Source organism: Camellia sinensis, chromosome 7 (assembly GCF_055761805.1).
Source record: "Camellia sinensis isolate YWXY chromosome 7, ASM5576180v1, whole genome shotgun sequence".
NCBI lineage: Eukaryota > Viridiplantae > Streptophyta > Magnoliopsida > Ericales > Theaceae > Camellia > Camellia sinensis.
Window position 1 is genome coordinate 31,319,713 of NC_138967.1, and position 19,379 is coordinate 31,339,091.

Genomic DNA, 19,379 nt, shown 5'->3' on the forward strand with positions numbered 1-19,379 from the left:
TTTAACAATGGGATCTATTTGGGAATTCTCTGTTATAAAATTGTCTGTTAACCCATTACAGGACTGATAGTGCATTGAAGTTTGGGTGGTTTTTCTTGAGTTACGTGGTAAGCTTTTGCATCTTCTAGTTAGATTTGTTTTCTACATTGAAGGTTTTCTAGAAGTCTTATTTCTGTTCCTTTTCCTTATCCATGCAGTTCCATATTGCCTTCTACGTCTTTGGACTTCGAATTTGCAGTGTTTTTTCAATTCTTATTTTGTGCTAAAAAGCCGTGTTGAGTTCTCTTGAAATTTTTTAGCCCCCAAAAATGTTGGAAATAGTAAACTACACATTGTAAATTATATCACAAATTAAGCTATATAGGGGATCACATTTGCTGTGAGTTGGTTATTTATTTTGCATCCTGTAACTGATGAATGTATTTTCCGATTGTTTGACAGGGGAATCTTGCCAGCAATAGATGTCATGGGTGATCATACTATGGTTGGGGTGAGTTCAAGATCTTATCGCTTATGGCATAGTATCACCAGACCATTCTAACTGCAAAACTGTTGTTGGAAAGTTACTTGATTATCTCCTTCATTACTTTACAGATTTTCTACTTTATTGGATTTGCATTTTTCTCCATCGAGTCACTGATCAGCATCTGGGTTATCCAGGTTTGTTAATCTGACTTCAATTTCTCTCCTCTCCTCTCACTTTCCTTTCTTCTGTACTTTCTCTTGAGCTTTGTTGTCCCTTGTCCCAATATTGCAGGATGTTTACATGTACTTCCGTAGCAGTGGCAAAGCAGCAGAGATAAAGCGTGAGGCTGCAAAATGGACAATGATGGCCATCATTTTGAGCCCGGAGCCTAGCCCGAGATCCTGGGCTTGGGTCAGGGCCATCATTTTGAAACCCGGCCCGATCCATCGGCCTACTTAAGGCTTACTCAAGCCAGGCCCGCCCAACCTGCCCAAGGCCCAGTGTCTTTCTTAGTAGAAAATAACAAAATTTATGTTGTGGTACATATGTCCTTTTTGGAAATTAATTTGGTTAGTCCTGTATTATGTATGAAATGAAATTATTGACATTGGATTAGTCTTGGTTCGTATGGAATTTGTATTATATATAGAATTGGACATTTATTTTTAATGTTTTGGATGGTTGGAACTAGAATGTGTGCACGTTGTTGAATGCTTGAATGGTTGATAATATATTTAGCGTTGATGGGTTATATTAGGTTATATGGATTATATTGAATCCTGTATTATGTACGTACAGGTTGTATTAAACATGGATGTAGGTTGTTTAGAATTTTTTTGGAAAAAAAAAAACATAAAATATTTAGCCACCAAATATTTTGGTAGCCAAATACGTAGTTGGAATTTTTTGGCGACTAATAATTTAGTAGCAAAAACATTTGGCGACTAAAACATTTGGTAGCAAAAAGTAATGAATAGTTGGTTAAAATTTCCATTTAGAACTTTTAGTGACTAAAACATTAGTGGCCGAAATGTCACGATTGCCGACTAACTACGGATTCGTAGCCAAATGTTAAGTTTCGGTGACTAATTCTTTCGTAGCAAAAAGTCACACCTTCCCCGACCACACGAATGGTAGTAGCCAAAAGTCACATTCGGCGACTAATGGTTTTAGTGGCCGAAAGAAATAAATTTAGTAGGCAAATGTTACACTTTTGGCGACCAAATAAATTTTAGTCGCCAATACTATCGCCGACAGGGTATAGGCGACAAACTTGGCGACAAAACTTCTTAGTCGCAAAATTGTTTCACCGACCAAATTTTGGACTTTTGGCGACCAATATTTTGGTAGCCAAAAGTGACATTTCTTGTAGTGAATAAGTCTTGTTTGGAACCACTCCTTGCCCCCCAAAGTCTTATTTTTCGGTTGGTTGGCCTGGAAAAATAGAATTAAATCTTCTGAATTCTTGTGCAACCTTGACATCCTAGGCCACAACATTTCCACCTCTCGCATCTTCTGCAATTCTGCTCCAGAATCTGCCCAGCATTTATTGCTTCATTGTTCCTTCTCATGGGCCATTTGGTCCTCTGTGCTTCAGGATTGGGGTCTTCAATGGTGCATTCCTCCATCTGTATCAGATCTGTTCTCTTGGTTGATGGGGGTGAATTTTAAGTCTTTTCTCAGGAAATTTTGGAGAGCCACTCCCCTTGTTGTCCTCTGGTCCCTTTGGAAACACAAAAACGATTGTACTGTCTCTGGTGTTCTTCCTAACTCAGCTGATCTGTGGGATCTCATCAAAGTTAAATTAGCTTTTTGGCTTAAAGTCTCTCTTAGGGACTTCCCTTACTCTATTAATGATATTGTTTTGAATTGGAGTCAAATAAGGGGCTGCCATTGATACTTTCCTACTTGCCAGTGCTCTGAATTGCATCAGGAGTGTGGTTGATGGTTGGCTAATTGTTTTGACTGAGAATCCTTCTGATTGAGAAACGGGTAGGCAGGTTAATTGTTTTCATCAGAATGGGAAGGCTGGTTTGGCTGTGGTTCTGATTGAGAATGCTTCTGTTTCTGAAATGGGTAGGCAGGTTAATTATTTTCATCAGAATGGGAAGGTTGGTTTAGTTGTTCTAGTTTTGCGATCTTCTGGAATGCAATTGGTCTGAATTGTATAGGTTGGCTGTGGCTCTAAATTGATCAGATATGTATACTATGTTGTTTTATTGCTTCGATCTCAAATGAAAGGCTGATTTTGTTTTGATCAGAAATGGGTTTTGTCTGCTGCTGTGTGAGATTTTTGCTGCTGTTGCTTCTTCCACTCTGTGAATTCTGCTTTTGTGGTCAGCTTCTTTTGGATAGCAAAGCTTGTCAAGTGAGAATTTTGCTTCCATTTTGGTTGCTGATGTTTTTCAACCTCTGGTGTTTTGCTTCTGTTTTGTTGTATTTTCCTCTTTTTCTCTTTGTTGGTTTCTCACCAACTAGCGCTCGGTGCTTTTTAGCCCCAAGCTCCTCTTTATTAATGTAATCTTCATACCTTGTATGTTTCATCAATAAAGATTTTCTTTGCCGATCAAAAAAAATAATAACTTAAATAAATCAAAAATTCGATTAACTAGAAGCAAGGAGAGAGATATTTTTAACTTCTGATTTTTTATTAACAGTTTTCAATTTGAGAAAAATTATATCAAATAGACTTTATGTTGTGAGATTCTTGCCTATTCTTACAATTGAAAGTATATTTGAACAGAAGAGCACAAAAATTTGAGCACACCGGCCGAAACTAAGCGAAGGGCATGTTTTATCATTCATGTTCATGTAATGTGGAAAACATTTTACATGTTGTGGTGTGTCTTAATAAATCACTAGTTTACTAGTTTTGGATTGCTTGTTAATGACCTTAGATTCAAAACTTGCCTATATATTATAATACATTTGTAACCTTACTAAAAAGAGCTTGATTATGTAATCCTGTCTAAAAATTTCATTTTTGAAGAACCTACAATAATAGTGATGGTGGGTATTGCCAATTGCCACTCTACTTTTTTTCTTTTTTTTTTCTTTTTTCCCTAGTGGATCTGGATCTGAAAATGAATGGAAAAAATAAATAAATAAATTTGTTGGTTGATGATGATGTGTTGATGATTATGATGATGATGTTGATGAAGACGTTGTTGATGATGATGATGTGTTGATGAAGATGTTGTTGATTTTTTTTTTTTTTTTCTAGTGGATCTAGATCTGAAGATGAAGAGGGAAAAAAAATTTGTTGGTTGTTGATGATGTGTTGATGATGATGATGATGTTGATGAAAATGTTGTTGTTGATGATGATGATGGTGTGTTGATGAATGTGTTCATCATCTGCTTCCTCTTCTCTTTTCTTCTACTTCTTCTTCTTCTTCTTCAGCTTCATCTTCAAAACAGCAAGAAAGAAAGAAGGAAAAAAAAAAATTCCAATACGAAGGCGTTTTGGATTCGAGCCAATTTCGAGTTCAGAAATTTTGAGCTACATAGCGGAACCGTTCAAATTAAAAATCAAAGTGTGTCGTTGTAAGTAACATAAATAGGAGAATAATTAATGATGGATCTAAAGAGGGATAAGGGTGTTAATTGACCCTTGCAATTTGAAAATTGCCTTTCTAATAATAGTATTAGTTATTAATAATCTCTAAATTATATAAACTTGCTCCTATAAATTTTTTTATTTTTTATTTTTGAAAGTTTTAAGTCACCACCTCTTTAAGTTTTAAAGAAAATTTCAAGGATGCCTCTCTATATTTATGAAACATGAAGGTTGAAATATTAAATTATAAAAACTTAGACAAAATATAAAGTTATGGCTTCTCTCTAATCCTCCATCAAACTGGAGAGATGTTGTTAGGCTTTGTGGGTCCACTTTTGTATCCCGTTTTGATAATTCAAACCGTTTACATTTTAAAATAACAACAACCATGTGTTTGAATCAGTTTTGCATGGAAAAAAAATTGACGATAAGAAAATAAACGGTTCATATAAAATTGATTTGAATATGTGATTTCCGTTATCCAATCGACTTGATTTTTTACAAGAATAATGTACTCGACAAATCTTAAAATGGAAATGATTTTGATCATCAAAATGAGACCCGAAAGTGAGCCAATTAGACCGGACTGGATTATCTAGTCCAATTATGGATTGTAGACACTCCAATCCCAAATATAACTAATTTTTTTTCCCCATATTTAGTGTTGATTACAAACCCTAACCTATAAAGAAGAGAAGAGATGAACGAAGAGTTAACAAGTTACTTGATCAAATTTATTAAAAAGATATTGTTTGAAATTCTCATGTCACTTATATTATAGATGTATTTAATAACATAAAAGAACGTTGAATATAATTGAAAATGCCTTATTTTAATAGATAAATTATCTTATAATTGCTATCTTTCAAGACTTAACGTTAATATTAAAATATATGTTTTTCAGAAATGTTTGGGACCCCCTTTTTTGGGGGTTTTATTATCCCTGATTTGATCTTGGCCCTTGATGTGTGTGTGGAGTCCACTCATGTATGTGTGGACCTTACATTATGAGTAGTTGGAATGAGAGTGGGGGTTGTGGAGGTCATGTATGTGTGGGGGTCTCTATCACAATTGATATGTTTATTTATATATATTTTTATTTTATTTTTTCCAGTTTTTATATCATTATAAATTAAGGGAACAACTTGCCTTCAGTCCTTAATCGGACTGGACAGTGATGTTCGGGGTGGGGGCCCACCAAAGGTCCTGTTTTGATAATCCGAACCGTTCAATGTGTAGAACTCATCGTGTATTATATGCCTGTAAAAAATCACATGCCTGTAAAAAATCACATATATCGGATATCGATAGCTATGTGATCAAATCAGTTTTGTATATATAAAAAAAATAGGCGGTGAACAAATTAACGGTTGAAAAAAAAAACTGATAAGATGAGATAGCTATCGATATCTGATCAACGTAATTTTTTAGAGATATATAGTACTGGACGCGTTCTACACATTGAACGGTTAGGATTATCCAAACGGGACCCGTGGTGAGCCTCCACAGGCTGAACAACACCGTCCAGTCCGATTAAGGACTGGAGGCAAGCTGCTCCCTAAATTAATGTCATACTATATATATATATATATATGTTGGCTCCTATTTAGAGTTAGAGGTGACCATACAAATCGAAAAAATTACAAATCGATCTGATCTAAATTAAATCGTTTAATTTGATTTGGTTCCGCTATAACAAAAAACATTTTTGGCGACGTTTTTTAGCAACCAAACTGAAATTAGTCGCCAATTGTATATAATCGGCAACAATATACCTGTTGGTCGCCAAAAAATAAACTATTGGCGACGAGTTGAGATTTGTAGTCGCCAAAAGGTTTGGCGCCAACCTAAATTTCTGCTCGGGAGTGCCAAAAATGTTGTCGCGACCAAATTAATATATAGCGACGAAAAGTTTGGTCGCCGATTGTAATTTTTGGCGACAGAAATAAAATAGTCGTGGAAAAGGTGAACAATACTTATGGAGACCGAAGGATTTTAGTTGCCAATAAATTAACTGTCGAAACTACGTCGTTTTGCATTTTCTCCTTTTTTTTTTAGAGACTTGACCGACCCTTTTGGTGAATAAACGAATAAGACCTAAGCAACAACCAGTATAATTTTTGTTCATCTCATTCTCTCCCTCAAACGGTGCACAACAAACATAGAGGTATGTCTCTCTCTCCCTCTCCACCTCCATTTCCATCTCTCTCATTCTCACTCTCTCACACCGCCTCCTCCTCCTCTTTTTCTTCTTTGTCTCTCTTCCTCTCGCTCTATCGCGCTGTCAACTGAGCGCCACCAATGGCATTCCCTCAAACAGTGCCTCCTCCTCTTTTTCTTCTTTGTCTGCCTTTCTCACAGCGTTGATCGCAACCGACAACATTCTCTCTCTCTAATATTTTGAATTTGTGTGGGACTGATTTTGGGACTATTTCGGGACTGTTGACCCTTTTCTTTCCAGATTGCTTCATTGCTGTACTGCTCTGTCTCCCTCGATTGCTTGCTTCATTGCTGTAAACGTGTTTGACTTCTTTGTTAATTCAATACCGTAAAATGTTTTTGATTCTTCGGTTATTGTAGGTGTGTTTACACATTATAATGTTTGATTGCTTTGTCTCCTTACCTCCATTTCAAATTGTGTTTTTTTTACAGTGTATGTATGTATGTATGTATGTATGTATCTGTAAAATATAATTAAATGAAAATTAAGTTAAAAAAGTTTGAAGTTAAGAATAAATATTAAGGATTTATGGTTAATTTGTGATGTAATTGAATTAATTATTATGTATATATAGGGGATGAATGTTGTTTAAGTTAGAAACTATGGATATAATAATTGAATACAGAAAGAACAAAAATAAAATTAAAAGTATGATACAGATATATTAGTTTCACAATTTTGAATTTCTAATAAAAAATAAAATTAAAACTGGAGTGATACTTGTAACCTTTGAATTCTACTTCTCATTCTAGTTTACCTATTAGAACTTGAACTAATTTTGGGTTTTGAAAAGAAAGTTGGTGGGGTTGAGCCAATATTCCTAATCTTTACATGCTATCAGCATATCTCCTTTCTGCTTGGACGATGCTACCTCTTAATTAGATAAAGTTGTTATGTTGTCTTTAACTAGATCTGCTATTGTTTTTTTTGGGAGATCATTTGCACCATAGGACATCTTTTATTATGTAAAAATTGATGCATATGCAGCTGATTGATTCATCTTTATTGTGTTGGACTTCTTGTGGACAACTGATGGCTCCATAAATTATATATTCTATCTTACAAAAAACTTATTTTAAATATAGAGTGAAGAGAATGTAACATATTTGACCAAATAAAGGTTCGTACCTGATGCTTAAAAGTTTCCCCATATATTATGATCATGAAGTTTTTTGATGAAAAAATTTGCAAGGTTCATGGCTTTTTTCATATTTGCAGAGGGTGAAGAACCCCCCTCCCCCCCCCCCCCTCCCTATACGGTTGAAAGACTTTGCAAGTGTAGAGTCCATGAGGGAAAAAATTAATGAAGTTGGGGAATTTTTGCAAAATCCTGGAGGATTTCAAGAAATTGGAGCCCATGCCCCTCGAGTATGTTCTTACCAGGATAACGAATAGCTGTGTCATTTTTCTTGTGAATTTGATTATGTGTAGTTGTATATTTCATCTACACTCTTGGAAGGAATTGTGTCACGAAGTAGTGATTCTAATCTGACATTTTTTTTTTTATAAAATTTTTTGAAAGATAATCCGAAAGGGTTTATTGCATATTTTCACACTCTGAATGTTCTGTGGCATTCAGTATTACAATGAATGAAGTTATGTTCCGTCATGTATGTATCTATGCATGGTTTTAAGTTTTGTATTATTCGTTGAATTTGAACAGGGATATCTTTGTGTTTTATTTATTATTGTTTTCATTTTTCTCCTCTTATGAACAATTTAGTTTTCATGATAATTGTAGTATTTATTAAAAAAATATTCATGTCCTCAAATATCTTACTGCTAACTAGAGAATCAATTGTAGTTCTATGCTGAAAGGAAAAAAATATATGGTTAATTACACCTACAGTACTATTTTGTAATACAGCATATCCTTCTTATTATTGTGAAATGACCACCGAAACTGTCGAAACTTAGCACGGGCAGCTTGCTCAAGCCAAAGTAGACTTGTAGGAATAAACGGGACCTCGATTGGATTTCCGGTTAGAAAATTAGAAGGAAAATTGTAAAACACAAGACTTAAAAAGCCTGTTCGGGGGGCAAAAATTCCAAAATGACCACCAAAACTGCCGAAACTTGGCACAGGTAGCTTGTTTAGGCCTAAATAGACTTGTAAGAACAAATAGGACCTCGATTGGATTTCTAGTTAGAAAATTAGAAGGAAAATTGTAAAATACAAGACTTAAAAGGCCCGTTCGAGGGCCGAAATTGTGAAATGACCACCGAAATCGTCAAAACTTGGCACGGATAGCTTGCTCAAGTCTAAATAGACTTGTAGGAACAAACGGGACCTCGATTGGATTTTCGGTTAGAAAATTAGAAGGAAAATTGTAAAACGCAAGACTTAAAAGGCCCTTTCGGAAGGTGAAATTGCGAAATGACCACTAAAATTGCTGAAACTTGGCATGGCCAGCTTGCTCAAGCCTAAATAGACTTGTAGGAACAAATGGGACCTTGATTGGATTTCCGATTAGAAAATTAGAAGAAAAATTGTAAAACACAAAACTTAAAAGGCCCGTTCGGCGGGCCGAAATTGCAAAATGACCATTGAAACAGCCGAAACTTGGCACGGGCAGCTTGCTCAAGCCTAAATACACTTGTAAGAACAAACAAGACGTCGATTGAATTTTCGGTTAGAAAATTAGAAGAAAAATTGTAAAACACAAGACTTAAAAGGCCCGTTCGGGGGCCGAAATTGCGAAATGACCACCGAAACCACCGAAACTTGGCATACGCAGCTTGCTCAAGCCTAAATCAACTTGTAGGAACAAACGGGACCTAGATTAGATTTTCTGTTAGAAAATTATAAGGAAAATTGTAAAACGCAAGACTTAAAAGGCCCTTTCGGAAGGCGAAATTGTGAAATGACCACCAAAACTGCCAAAACTTGGCATGGCCAGCTTGCTCAAGCCTAAATAGACTTATAGGAACAAATGGGACCTCGATTGGATTTTCGGTTAGAAAATTAGAAGAAAAATTGTAAAACACAAGACTTAAAAGGCCCGTTCGGGGGCCGAAATTGCGAAATGACCATTGAAATAGCCGAAACTTGGCATGGGCAGCTTGGTCAAGCCTAAATACACTTGTAGGAATAAACAAGACGTTGATTGGATTTCCAGTTAGAAAATTAGAAGGAAAATTGTCAAACACAAGACTGAAAAGGCCCGTTCGGGGGCCGAAATTGCCAAATGACCACTGAAACCGCCGAAACTGGTCATGGGCAACTTGCTCAAGCCTAAATCCATTTGTAGGAACAAACGGGACCTTGATTGGATTTCCGATTAGAAAATTATAAAGAAAATTGTAAAACACAAGACTTAAAAAGCACGTTTGGGGGGCGAAATTGCGAAATGACCATCGAAACTGCCAAAACTTAGCACAGGCAGCTTGCTCAAGACTAAATAAACTTTTATGGGCAAACAACACCCCGATTGGGCTTCCCATTACAAAATTAAAATCAAAATTGTGAAATTCATACCGAGTTTTTTTTTTTTTTTTGGTCAATCTAATATTGTTTTTCCTTTTTCATGTGACAGATTGGCAATGGTGGAAAATAGTTCGGGCTGCATCATAAGATTTGATTTTGTGTTTTGGAAAATATTTTAACATAGGATTTTGGTAAATGACTTATGGGTTAAAGGTTTAGCATCAAAATATTTGGTATTGTGTTTTTGTAAATATTTTGACATAGGATTTTGGTAAATGACTTATGGGTTAGATGTTTAGCATCAAAATATTTGGTTTTATTTTTTTAAAAATATTTTGACATTGGATATGGTAATGGATTTGTGGGTTTGATGTTAATAGTTTGTAAGTGCTTTGGTATGAATGTTTAATAATTATATTTATTGGGATGTTTAATAGCTATTAATTTTGAATTATTATAAATGTCTTGCACATGTGTATTATTATTTACATTACATTTATTGTGTGGAGAAAAACAAGTGTTTTGGATTATTTTGAACAGGGAAATTATTAAAATCAAAATTTGTGAAGTGAATATTTAGTTACAGGTGATATTTTGGTTGCTGTAAATATATTTGGCTACAACATATTATTTTTGTTGCTAAATGTTAGTGACTATTCCAAGAACTTTTAGCAACCAAAACTTAGTCGTCACTAAAAACTTGATTTTTAGTGACCAATTAATTTTGTTGCTAAATAGTACTTTTGGCGACACATTTATTCGTCGCTAAAACTACATAGCCTATCCAAATTTTAACCTCTTAGCGACAAATTAGAATTTTACAGTGACAAAATATATGATTTTTAGTAACCATTTTTGCTTGTCGCTAAATGTCTACATACGGTGACAACTTATGATTGGTCGCCAATACTTTTAGTGACAGGCCTTTGGCGACCAATTGTGTACTTGTCGCCGATTCTTTTGGCGATGAAATTTGTATTTTTGGCAACCAATTTTTTGGTCACCAAATGTGCTTTTTGTTGTAGTGTTTTCTTACTGCACGGTTTAATCTTGGCTCTTAAAGGTGAACTCTACTTAATGATTCGGCCCATGGTTTTATAATTACAAATCTCTTTTAGAGCCAAACCAAATTGTTTAGATGTATACATATATATAATTTGGGGTTGTTTGAGATGATCTAAATAAGTACACTTTTTGACTTTTTATAAAATATGGGTTGAGTTTGGGTTGGGTTTGAAGTGATGTGTTAGAGAGGTGATGTGACTTAAATAAGATGATGTGATTTAAATAGGATAGTGACTTTTTGACTTTTTATCTTTTTCATGCATGCCAAACTTGGCCTTTGTTAACTACTATAAATACTCAAATATCTTATTAGTATTAAACATATATATATATATATATATATATTACATCCCTCTACTTTTACAAGTGTGTTCATGTATAGTTGTAGAACTAATTCTAAGTATTCATCTAAACAATTCTTAGGTTGTAAATAGTATTTTGTGATTATATTGTGAATAATGACAAGATTATTAAAAATCGTGGTTTGAAACCGAATCGAACTGTATTTTAGTGGTTTGGTCTGGTTTGATTCCAATATTTTTATGGTTTGATTTGGTTCCAAAACTTGTGAAACAGTAATTAATGATTTGATCTTAATTTATTCCTAAATCACGCTCACCCCTATTTGGAGTCTTAAGTTTGTTGATATGAAAATAACACATTTTTTTTTTTAAAGATTAATTTTGGTTTGTTTGACAATGGATTTTCTTGATTTGAAAAATCAAAAAACAAAACATTAAAATGTCAAAAAAATCAAAATATCAAATCATACCCATTAATTAATTGAGTAGGAAAGATTAGGGAGGGATCCCCCTCTACATATTTGTGGGTTAAGGGTTGCCACTGTGCCCTATGGAACAACATAAAACACAGCAGCCCTGCTATGAGGATTTGTAGAGATATTTACCAAGTGTATTTTGATAATCTGAACCGTTCATATTATAAGGTTTGTCGAATATATCATCCATATAAAAAAAAAATTAATCGGGCATCTGTAACCCCATGATTAAGTCCTAATTGTTTTTTTAAAAATTATTAAAATCATGGTAACCATTTATTTTTTGAAAAACAAATGTGCTATTATAATGTTACAAATGTCCAAATTACTTATTTTTTTGTATGGATGATCTACTCAACGAACCGTACAATATGAATGGTTCAGATTATCAAAAAAAAACTCGAGACACGCCCTTAATGGGCCTCATAGAATCCCAATTCCCATATTTGTGTAAGAGTTTAAGAACAACCACAATTTGTTTGTTAGTTAAAGTCCTTAAGATTTGAAATTCCATGAAGATGGGGACAAATTTCAACATAAATATCACGAATGCCCTTATAACAATTGATATATTATGAAATTTTAACTTTCTCTCCTTACGGTAGACAAGTTGTATTTTAGGATGTGTTTCAAAACTTTAAAATTTAATAACTTTTGATCTGAAACTCTGTATTTTGTAAAATTTATATTTTGGAATCGTCTCGTAGACATCTATGAAACAAGATCCATGATGAATATGAAATTTTGAAAAAAAAAATAAATAAATTTTCACTAAGTTTTCTGACTAAAAGTCAAAGAAATTTTGTTGACTTCTCAATTGTCCAATTTCTGAAATTTCTATGAGAAAAATTATGTAATTTTGAAATTTTTCTGAATAATTTTGTTAATGAAACTTAAAGTCAATTACAATGAAATTTAATTAATTTTAGTGAAATTTCTCTAAATTTTGGTTATTGAAAGTCAGAAAAATTTGTCTGCTTGAAGATAGCAATTAAGTGAAAATTTCATTATTTTTTTCTTTCAGAATTTCATTTTCATCATAGATCTTGATGAAAGAATTCTAAGAATATAAATTTTATGCAAAACAGAGATCTAAGTAAAAAATTATTGAATTTTAAGTTTTGAAATATATTACAAAAATGAAAACGAAATTTACTGGATGTATTTGCCTTTTTCAAGCAATAAGGGTGTTTTTATCCAAAAAAAAAAAAATTTGTAGTGTAATATAATAAGACTGAAACGTTGAAGTTTTTGTTTCGTGTTCTTAAACTAGTAAAAACTTATGATGAAGGAGCTAAAAATAAAATTTCCTAATTAATTTTTTTTCTCTCAACTATCTATTTAACTAAAAAAAATATTCTAAGCAAATTAATTTTTTTTATCCTATAAAAAAAATTAAAAAGTGAAAAAAATAATTAAAAAAAAAAAAAAACAAGTTGGCAACGCGGAACGTAAAAATCTTGTGTGCCCTGTATTTGGGTCCACGGTGATAACCCGAAACTTGAATAATGAAGAGACATGTGACCCAAATTATTGTTCGGACCCGTATTTTTATTTGACCTTGATAAGTTATTAGAGTTTTGTTTTGGGAACTGGGTTAATTTTTTAATTTTTTAGCTATTTTAATATGGAGTTGTTGGCTACATATTTTGTACAAGTCAGTGACAATTCGACGTGTGGCAAGGTAAGGGCAATATGGGGAAACCAGTCAAGTTTCCGATCCTGATCATACACGTGGCAGTTAAAATTGGTTGTTATAAGATCTGAGTAACAGTGGATCAACAAAGAGATGCAAAGTGACGTAGCTTCAACGGTTACTCACATTCAAATTCAAATATAGGAGGGGAGCCTAATTGCAAGTGAAAGCGTAGTGGAACTATTCATAAGGCAGCATGATCAGCGATTATAGAGGAGCAGTTCGACAGTTTAAAGTGCAGTTCGATGGTTATCTTTAGGGAGTATAAATAGCAGGAAGGACCTCAGAGAAAAGGGGGGGCTCAGATCTAAAGAAAACCAGCCTTACTTTACATATTCCAGTTTTTATATTTCCTGTTCTTTACATTTCTGTACTTTAAATTCCTGCACTGCACTTCATTTGTAGGAGTAGTTTTCGAGTATATTGTCGCTGTAAATCTCTACGAGGCTGAGATCATTGTAAGTTTTTCATACTAATGAAATGCTTCAATTTATTTAACTGTTCTTATGCTTAAATTCTCCTAAATCAAGCTACCAGTAAGCCACCAGTAAAAGTCCTCTTCATTGAGGCTGAAAGAACTATAACACAGTCGTCTGAATAATTGTTGGCAATTACAATTCTGTAAGGACTGATTGATCCTTGCTGGCACGCTCATAATTACAAAAATAACCTTCGAAAGCCAAAAAGCCAACATATATTTTTGGCACGCCCAGTGGAACCATTTAAAATGGCTAGACGTAGGAGACAAAGAGAAAATGAACATTTGGAAGAAGACGTGGAAGGAGATGTGGAGATACCTAATCCAGAGGATAATGTGATAACACATCCTGTAGAGACTCCTATCTTATCGGAACCCATGGTCAAACAGACCAGTACTTCAGAGCAAATACCATTTGTTCGTAATATTGGACGAGACCAAGGAATTGGACCATCCAATGTCCCATCTACTCAGCCAGTAAATCCGTGGGGTGGCTTAGTAGATGCCATGGGACAGCAGTTAATAAACACAATGGAAAGGTGGGCAGCATCCTTTTTGGATCGAATGAATAACCACCAACCAACAAATGTAAGACACATGGAGGAAGTAAATGTCCCTCAGCAAAGATTGGCTAGAGATAAACAACCTATGCAAGTTAATGGACATTCTAATGGTCAAACCAGTAATCAGATTCATGAAAGATTACCACCTCAGTTTTGGTACGAACCCATTTCGAGGCCTGTAGCAGGCCAAAATGCCTTAATGTTCAACAGTGAAGCCATGCAAATTGGTGGATCTGGCCCAGTACAAGAAAATGGCATAAGAATGGTTCCAAACCCCACATTCGAAGCCATACCTGGCACTAGGGGGTACAATAATCCCTTATTCGAATTTATACATGGGGGGTTGGAAGGTTTTCCTACAAATGGAAGGGATACAATACCTGTTCCAACACCTTTCGTGGGTCCCTTCGCAGGACAGGCTCAAAGAGGTTACCTACACCCCCAACAGCAACCTGTACCACAGGGACAGCCAGTCCCAAATGTACCACCCTATGGACCAAGAGGACCACAAGCACAAGTTTGTCCACCAAATCCTGTTTGTTCCCTCAGTAGTGGTTCAGCAGGCACAAAATATGGTCCCTAGGGACCAAATTACTGATATAGTTAGGGAGCTGTGTGGACCAATGGCTCGGGGGGTCCAAACTCCTGTGTACAGAAAACCATACCCAGAATGGGTCGACAGGGTACATGAATATCCAAGAGGTTTCAGGATACCAGATTTTGTCCTTTTTTATGGGAACGGAAACCAATCAACAGTAGAGCATATTGCTAGGTTTGCTGCTCAATGTGGTGAATTTACCAATCATGACTATATGAAGTTGAGACTATTCCCAAATTCTCTAACTGGGGGAACATTTGTATGGTATATTAACCTTCCACCTGGCTCCATCCAGACTTGGCAGCAAATGAAAGAGGCATTTCATGCCCAATTCTTCTAATCAGAGCCAGAAGTTTCCATGGCAGACTTGGCAAGATTGAGTCAAAGGCCTGAAGAGAAGGCTACTCAGTTTATTTCCAGATTTAAGAGGGCTCGAAATAAATGTAGAGTAATCTTGCCAGAACCAGAATTCGTAAGATTGGCCCAAAATGGCTTAGAGTTCAGGCTTCGAAAGAAGTTTGATTCAGCAGAGTTCAGGGATTTAGTGGAACTGACTTACAAAGTATCTAGATATGAAGTATTACTAGAAGAGGAACAAGATCGAAATAATGCATCATATAGGACATACTACAAAGATCCTAATTATGAGATTGATGCAGTAGAGATTGTGGGAAAAGAGCCTATGATCTATGAAGCATTAATTCATAAAGATACGACAATTGACCAGCAGTTTAAAAAGAAAGATCTCCACAGGAAGTATTCTTTCGATTTAACTAAGGCAGATGACATTTTTGATCATTTGCTTGCGGCCAACTTCCTTAAGTTACCAAAAGGGGTTAAAATTCCATCTCTTGATGAACTTAAAGGAAAAGTATATTGTAAATGGCATAATTCTTGGTCTCACTCGACTAAAAACTGTGTTGTTTTTCGAGACAGGATCCAAGAACAAATTCAGAAAGGGATTTTGAAATTCCCAGCCAAAGCTGAAAAAGCCATGGGGATTGACAGCAATCCATTTCCAGAAATTGGAGAGGTGGCAGCCAATGTCATTATGTCAGACTTTCAGAACCTGTCTTTGAAAGAATTGGAAGAAGTCAATGTACAGATGCATGTGGCCAACCAGACAGCAATCAAAAAAGACACTAGAAATCTACCAGCTATTGGACGAGATTTCTCACATCAGAGGGAAGACTCTGATGAATAAGCACTGGATGATGACTCCTTAGAGGCAGCCGTAATGCAGAGGATGTGTCCCAAGTGCAGATTGAGTTATAAGTGGTTGAAAGGCCTTCCAGTTGATGGGAAGCAATATTACAGGGATGTGCAGAGGCGTCCCAAACCAACCAATGCTTATAATAAAAGGCCGTATCCGGCTAATGTTAGGCGGCAGCCATTAATGGTTGAGCCTGCAGTTGATAGAATGCATGCTAAAGGCAAGAGGCCCTTATATGAGACCAGGTCACCTAACTATTACAGAATGGAGAGTAGTCATTCTGAAAGAAGATTGGAGAAGAGTTCAGGTTTTAGGATCAAAGCCAGAAATTGGCCCCCTGGACTAGCTTCACGGAGGACAGAAAATGATCACCATCATCGAAAGCCTGAATCAGGCTCAAAGCTTGGAGATAGGGCCAAACAATTGCCTTCACAGCCAGCCTCGAAGGTGACCTCGAAAGAAGAAAATGGCAGTTCAACGTCTGGGTCAGTAAGTTCGTGGGTACCTGGGGTCCCAGATTGGTTTGTGATGCAAAACAAACCTAGGGAAATGCCTACCCAAAGGAATGTTGGAAATCAAGGTAGGATGGTTAAGCCTCCTTTGGTGGCCCCCAACAACTGGGTATTGCTGAAACACCCAAGAACGAAGGAACCAGATATGGTCCCCATTATTTCCAGATTACAAAGGAGGAAAATTCAGCGTAGGTACACCCAATACCAGCAAGACCTGAAAGAAAGTGGAGAGAGTTCTTCATTGATCCAGACTGAAGAAAAGAAGAATCGAAAGTCAGACCATACTCCAAAGCCAGTTCTACAAAGCGAGGTGGGTTGCAGCAGAGAACAGTTGGCCAAGGTTCATTCTGAACTAAAAGTCAAAGAGAAGGATAGCCTAGCAGGGTTGGAGAAAGCTCTGATGGAGAGTGGTAGCGAGACAGAAGAAGAAATTGGCATGAGCCAAAAGAAAGAAATGGTGGAAGAAGAAATATTCGAAGCTTTCATGGCCAAGCAAACATTTTTAGTTGGAAAACCAGCCGAGGAAAATCATTCGAAGGAACCTGTTAGCAATGAAATACTAGAATGCAGCATGCAAGATGTTTCTGAGGTAATTGACCAAGGTGGCCAAGAGGGGAAACAGGTACAGCCAGCCATCCAGTTTGGCTCGTTTCCCCTAGTATCAGTAAACATGGTACACATATTACCGCATGAATTCCAAGCTGGAGATGAGATTCAAGAGGGGCAAGAAATTGATCCAATTCCAATCTCTAGTGAAGATTCACAAGCGAGTATGGTACAAGATAATTTCAGAATGGTTACCCCAATGGAAGCTGAGTATGAGAGTGAAGAAGTGGTAAGTATTAACCTCTCGTATCCATTTGAATATCCCTCGAATTCTATGACGCAGCATGTTAAGCTTTTGTACATTAAGGCCTTCTTCGATGGGATACAGTTAAACCGAGTCTTAGTGGATAAGGGGGCAGCGGTAAACTTACTACCGAAATCCTCCTTGAAGAAATTAGGAAAAAAGAACCCCAGGTTGATCCCAACCAGTACAACCATTGCTGGTTTTGCTGGAGACAAACAGATGGCCCAGGGAATTCTACCTATCAACCTGAATGTGGGAACCAAGGACTGCATGACGGCATTTTTCGTCATCGACAGCAATGCGAAGTACAATGCTTTACTTGGTAGAGATTGGATCCACACTAATAAATGTGTGCCTTCCTCTTTGCATCAGAAAATGATAATAGCTCTAGGCAATGGGAAGACAGAGGAAATTAATGCAGATCCTCAACCTTTCATAGCCTGTGCAGATTTCGCAGAAGCCAAGTTGTTTATTGATGGCGTGGCACCGCTCAGTATACTGATGAAATCCGATGGCTCAGCCGAAGTACCGGCTGATGATGAAGTAGCACACCTGAAGCACTTAGTCCAGGAGAGTGTTGATGAAGAGCTGGTCGTTAAAGATGACAATGATGCCTGGTTATAAGCAGCAAGATGAAGCACCAGAAGCCAGGTCTTCGGCTTTAATTGAGATTTCAATATTGGATGTAAAGTCAATAGTCCAGAAAGTACGGGAGCAAGAGAAAGAAGTCATGATGATTGGCTACAAGTGGGAGCAGCAACAAGCCAGAGTTTTGACCCTTGATAAATACTGTGCATTGGACATAGAAACGAAATTCCAAGAAATACAGGAAGAAGAAACCTTGTGGACAGACTTTGTCTATGAGAAGGAGAATAAAGAGGAGGAATCAAAGAGCCTGGAAACAAAACACAGCAAGGAGACTACTTCGAAGCCAGAAGGGATCAAAGAAGGAGTTCCAGTAAGTACTCAGATACAAGACACCTTAGAAGAAATAAATTTAGGGGAAGATTCTGTACAACAACCCATTTATATAAGTGCTTGGTTGAATTCTCTTGATAGGGACCAGTTGTTGGTTATTCTGAAAAGATATAAAGATTGTTTTGCATGGTCATATAATGAACTACCAGGATTGGGTAGGTCATTAGTGGAACATAAGCTTCCCATGAAGCCTAACTTCAAGCCATACAAACAAAAACCAAGAAGAATGGGTTCAGACGTGATCCAGAAAGTTAAGGAAGAAATTCTTAGACTACTCAAGGCAGGCTTTATCAGGACAGCCAGGTATGTTGAGTGGCTATCTAATATTGTGCTTGTAGTTAAGAAGAATGGCTAAATGAGGGTATGCATCGATTTTAGAAACCTAAATCTAGCAACTCCGAAAGATGAATATCCTATGCCTATAGTAGATTTGCTAGTGGATAGCTCAGCAGGATATCAGATTTTATCAATGATGGATGGGCACTCTGGTTATAACCAAATCGGCATTGCGAAGGAGGATGTTCACAAGACAGCATTTAGATGTCCTGGGAATATCGGGACCTTCGAATGGGTTAAAATGCCGTTTGGCCTAAAGAATGCCGGGGCCACATATCAGAGGGCTATGAACACTATCTTTCATGACCTTATTGGTGGGTATTTAGAGTGTTATATTGATGACATTGTGGTTAAATCCCAATCCATGGAGGAACATCTGTTTCACTTAGAGGCAGCCTTTGAAAGAATGAGAAAGTTCAAATTGAAGTTTAATCCTCTTAAGTGTGCTTTTGGCGTATCATCTGGAAACTTCTTGGGCTATGTAGTACACAAGAAAGGAATACAGATCGACCAGAATAAAGCCAAAACCATCATTGAAGCCAGACCTCCATCAAGTAAGAAAGAATTACAAAAGTTCCTTGGACAGGTTAATTTTCTTCGAAGATTCATTTCTAACACTGTAGGGAAAACTAAAGTTTTT

The 19,379-nt window shown here is 36.2% G+C and overlaps 1 protein-coding gene across 1 annotated transcript; it reads left to right on the forward strand.

The window, feature by feature from the left end:
• The first annotated feature begins 340 nt into the window (after positions 1 to 340).
• On the forward strand, positions 341 to 1,154 carry LOC114289771 (secretory carrier-associated membrane protein-like). Its single transcript, XM_028233538.2, has 3 exons — positions 341 to 490; positions 595 to 660; positions 758 to 1,154. Exons 1-3 carry the CDS (start codon positions 467 to 469, stop codon positions 923 to 925), a joined length of 258 nt encoding a protein of 85 aa, XP_028089339.2. The 5' UTR covers positions 341 to 466; the 3' UTR covers positions 926 to 1,154.
• Positions 1,155 to 19,379: the final 18,225 nt, after the last annotated feature.